Here is a 4,618-nt window from a genome sequence, read left to right on the forward strand (position 1 = left end):
ATAGCAATTAGAGTATTCTAATTTCGTTTAAGGGTGTGTTTGGAAGTAATTTTGTCATGTCAAAATCACGTCATTGCCATTGTCAAAATCATTTCCTCCCCATTTATCATGTTTGATAAAATTAGAAATTTAATTTTAGTAGAGCTTAAAATCACTTTAAATTGATTTTTAAGGTATCACTTAGATGATGATTTTGAAAAATCAATTATACTTAATTTTTTTTTTCAAATCCACTCATTCTACCCTTACGCCGAAACACACCCTAACAAAAATTAATTAATCAATTTTCAAATATTGGTGGTCATAACTTGTATAAGACATTAGTTGAATCTAAAATATCATTAAGTAATCTATTAATACATATGTTAAAATTTTTTGTATATTTTCTATTTCAAAATAGTATACAGTTTACAATATATACATGTTTTAATTTTAACAGAAATAATACGATCATATAATTATCAACGTTTTTATCTAAATAATTCTATTGTAAAAGTATTTATTTAAAAAATTCTATTTTAAAAGTTCAAATTTAAATATGAAAACATTGAAAACATTAAAAGAAAAATATTAGAATTTTCAAGATTTAGAGAACAGAATCCTAAAATACATTTTAAAAATAAATCCACAAAATAGATATCCGCTAAATTTGAATTATGACATATGCCAAACGGGTCTTAAACACTCATATTAATTGTTGGAAGGGATTTAATTTGAAGGGCTATTTAGTGGATCTGGTTTATTGTTGGAACTTGGAAGAGAAGTTAAGCCCACAAAAACTCGAGCACGTGGCATCCTTAAGCTCAATGGGACCATTGGGCCTTGAGTCCAATGATAGGCCTTGGCCTTGGATAGTCCAAGACCCAAACCTAGTCAACGAATGGATTAGGAGATTTTATATGGACTTTAAGAAGACGACCCATTGGGCCCAACAAGCACGTAGCGTATAGCCCAAGTCACATGCCCAAAATGGACGCCTGCCTAGCGTTGTTGACCACCCATCTCCCACATCTTGTAACAGAGGATAAAATTAGACATTTGACCTCTCAGAGATCAATACACTAATTTATAAATTGTATAATTTTCGAATAAGTAAATGGTGAATTACCAAGTGTAATTTAAATGTTCTTAACAAAATAAAAACACAAACGAAGGCATTTCCTGTTAGATAATACCTCTGTTTGGGTGAAGAATAATAATCTGAAACTGTAGCCAATGCCATTAAAGTTCACCAATAATCTCCGCAAGAGCATTGCTCACCCTTGAAGCAGTGAAATCTGTGGGAATCTCTAACAGTAATTTCCCTCTCCACAACCGCAGAGATATACTTGATTGCATTGTGACAATCCATACATATCCTTAGATTTTTAACTACCAGTATTGGCTCACCTTCTCTACTAGACATGAGACCAAATGCAACAGCTAACTTCTCACTATGATGTCCTAACCTTAACTCTTCTTCCTCTCTTTGCCTTATTCCGTCGTCCCCTACCGACACCGACATCGCCGACCTGATGCCTGGACGATATCCAGCTTTCTTTATCTTTCTCATCATCTCCTCCAAGTATTCGTGAATCTTCTTTATCATCGGGTGGGAAGTATCTTCCGCCACAAAGACGTGTATTCTTCTGTTTACTTCAGTCCAGCTACAGCCGGGTTTCTTCTTCACTCCTCGATCTCGCATCAGTTTTCTTACGGTCGCGACGTCCTCCCATCTTCCATTGTCAGCATAGATATTTGCCAGCATGACATAAGGGGCGGCATTTGAAGGTTCCAGCTGAAGCAATTGGTTTGCTGCTTTGACTGCTAGCTTCATGTTCCCATGTGTTCGACAGGCCCCGAGTAATGCAGACCAAAAAATGGAACCCGGGTTAAAAGGGAGCGTCTCTATCAGCCTCTCGGCCTCGCTCAACTTGCCTGCTCGACCCAAAAGATCTATCAGGCATGAGAAGTGTTCTGCTTCTGGTTCAATGCCAAACTTCTGCTTCATCATATTGAAATAGAGCTTACCATCCTCAACTCTTCCTGTGTGCGCACAGGCGGCAAGTACAGAGATAAACGTTATGTTTGTAGGGGTAAAGCTCATCTCCAGCATTCTTTGGAAAAGATGAAGTGATTGAAACCCCAACCCATGTTGTGCATAGCTCGAAATCATTGAATTAAACGATACAGTATTATGCACGCGCATTGTATCGAACACCCTTCTTGCAGCCTGGAGATTTCCACATTTCGAGTACATTGCAATCAGAGCATTGTTCACTGATATTCTATTTGAAGGGATGTCCAATTTGAAAGCTAATGCATGTACTTGTCTTCCCTGAGAGGGCGACGACATATTCGAACACGCACTGATTACGCAAACGAGGCTACAATCATCGGGGCGGTGGCCAACACATTGCAACTGCCGAAAACATTCCAGAGCTTTGTCAGATAACTCCTCATACAGTGAGTATCCTGAAATCATTGTATTCCAAAGGACCAAGTCTGGGTTACAAATTTCATCAAAGACTTTTCTACAATCCAACATACAACCACCACATTTTGAATACAAATCAATCAAACCACTGCCCACATGACAATTCTGATGGTACCCAGACTTTATCAATTTGGCATGAAATTGAAGCCCGCCTAATAAGTCCTGCACATTTGTAAACGCCGTCAAGACACTTGCCAGAGTAAACATGTCAATCACCAATCCCCTAACACCCATTTCCCGGTACAAATCTAGAGCCTTGGAGCCCTCGCGGTGCTGCATATATGCCACCACCATCGAATTCCACGACACCTCATCTTTAATTTCACCCATTCCATAAAAAATCCCTTGGGCTTCATTCAAAAATCCATTTTTGCTGTAATATGTAATCAGCGCATTGTGAATAGACGCATAAGAATCAAACCCAGCCACTACAGTCAGTGCGTGCAACTGCCTGATTAAACCAATATCATCGCCACAAGCGGTAATGATACCAGAAAGAGTGAAGCCATCCATGTCAAGAAAGGCCTCTCTCATCTCCACAAACAACTGAAAAGCAGGCTCAATATCCCCACGTTGCGCATATGCAGCAATAAGCGTGTTATACGAGACAGAGTCTGGTTGGGGCATTTCATCGAACAGTTGGTGTGCAACTTCAACGCACGATTCTTTAGCATAGGCGGATATCAGCGCATTGAAGGAAAATATATTGCATTCTTGGGTCTGATCGAAGACCCGGCGAGCAGCGGCGAGGCGGCGGCATTTGGAGTAAAGAAGAACGAAGTGGTTGGAGAGGTAGGTAGAAGTGGGGACGAAGGACTTGATATACATAGCATGGAGGGACTTTCCAGTGAGGAGGTCTCTTTCGGCAATGCAGGTTTTGAGTATCTGCCGAAAGGTTTGGAGAGCAGAGGAGAATTGATGCATTTGCGGCGTTCATGGTGGAAGCTCAAGTATAACGAGGCAACGGAATGGCGTTTTCTCTTACATTTGCTTCGCAGAATTCCCTCAAAATACCAGTGGTCGCCGTCATCACTTTCCGGCACCGGCAACTCGGCTGCGAGATTCGACCGCAGAGTAAATCAAGCACGAGGTTGCGAGTTCGAAAGGCAAGATTTGAAAAAGACGGCAGCAGTGTTTTTGGTATCTCATCGTAAAGAATAGAAAGGACAAAATATTAAGGAGGTGATCAAAGTCTCGTGGATTTTTAGGTAAACTTATAAACAAATCTAGGTGGGTTTTAAATTTGAAGCACTAATATAAAAGTATGGAGTAACACTGGTTATAAAAATATTCCTTCCCCAAATGAAAATTTGTTAGAAAAATAATGTTCGAAGATGTCTTCAAATCTTATGTAGTTAATCCAACTTAACATATATATGTAATAGGGTAATGTAATTAGTAAATTTCAGCCCAATCCAATTTTGGATTGCAATTTTAAAAAATCCAATATCTTCAAAAAGTAAGAAATTATATGTTTGTAAGGCCAAGGATTCTTTTTTTCCCTCTAAATTTGAGAAGTAGAAACCTTAAAAGATTTGATTGTTATAGAACACACAAATTACGACTAAGGGATAAGAGTTTGTCATTAGTTTTCATCCCTATTGTGGAATCATTATATGGAGGAATGTTAGACAAAAGTTATGTTGCTAAATGAACTATAGATCAGGTTGGTCATTTATCAATTTTTGAAATAAATAGAACTGGTTAAGCTCTACTCGTTTCTTTGTTGATTTAGAAGTTGTTTCAAATATGGAATTGTTTGCAACAAATCCTAAATCTATGGAGCAATAATGAGTCCTGTTGTAAATTTCTTTTTTATTTGAAAGTTATTTGTTCAAAATATAGAAGTGTTAGTCATACTTTATTGTAATAATCATAGTGTCGTGTCCTAGCTAGTCTCTTATCTCGGTCTTTAGCCACAAATTTAGATCGACTATTTGTTCTCTCATATATAAAAAAAAGAAATAAAATAAATAGTCAATTAGTTTTTGTTTTCTTCAATTTTTCAGTCAATTGATTAGAGTATATAGTTATATTTGTCATTTGAGTTAGATATTCAAATTTGCAGCCTAACAAAAATGGCATCCATTTTTTGGGTTCATATGATCATCAAATGGGCTTTGGCCCAATGATTGTTGGATG

General features: G+C 37.7%; 1 protein-coding gene across 1 annotated transcript; it reads right to left on the bottom strand.

Moving 5' to 3' along the window:
- Nucleotides 1-1,030: 1,030 nt before the first annotated feature.
- On the bottom strand, nucleotides 1,031-3,708 carry LOC111008109 (Pentatricopeptide repeat (PPR) superfamily protein). The gene has a single exon (XM_022280695.2). It carries the CDS (start codon nucleotides 3,398-3,400, stop codon nucleotides 1,229-1,231), a length of 2,172 nt encoding a protein of 723 aa, XP_022136387.1. The 5' UTR covers nucleotides 3,401-3,708; the 3' UTR covers nucleotides 1,031-1,228.
- Between the last annotated feature and the right edge of the window lie 910 nt (nucleotides 3,709-4,618).

The sequence above is a fragment of the Momordica charantia genome (genome assembly GCF_013281855.1).
Source record: "Momordica charantia cultivar OHB3-1 chromosome 10 unlocalized genomic scaffold, Mcharantia_2.0 BLBB01000010.1, whole genome shotgun sequence".
In the NCBI taxonomy this organism is placed as follows: Eukaryota; Viridiplantae; Streptophyta; class Magnoliopsida; order Cucurbitales; family Cucurbitaceae; genus Momordica; species Momordica charantia.

Bases quoted from the DNA above. Each gene is read 5' to 3' on its own strand.
- LOC111008109 (XM_022280695.2), bottom strand. From the start codon at position 3,400: ATGCATCAATTCTCCTCTGCTCTCCAAACCTTTCGGCAGATACTCAAA.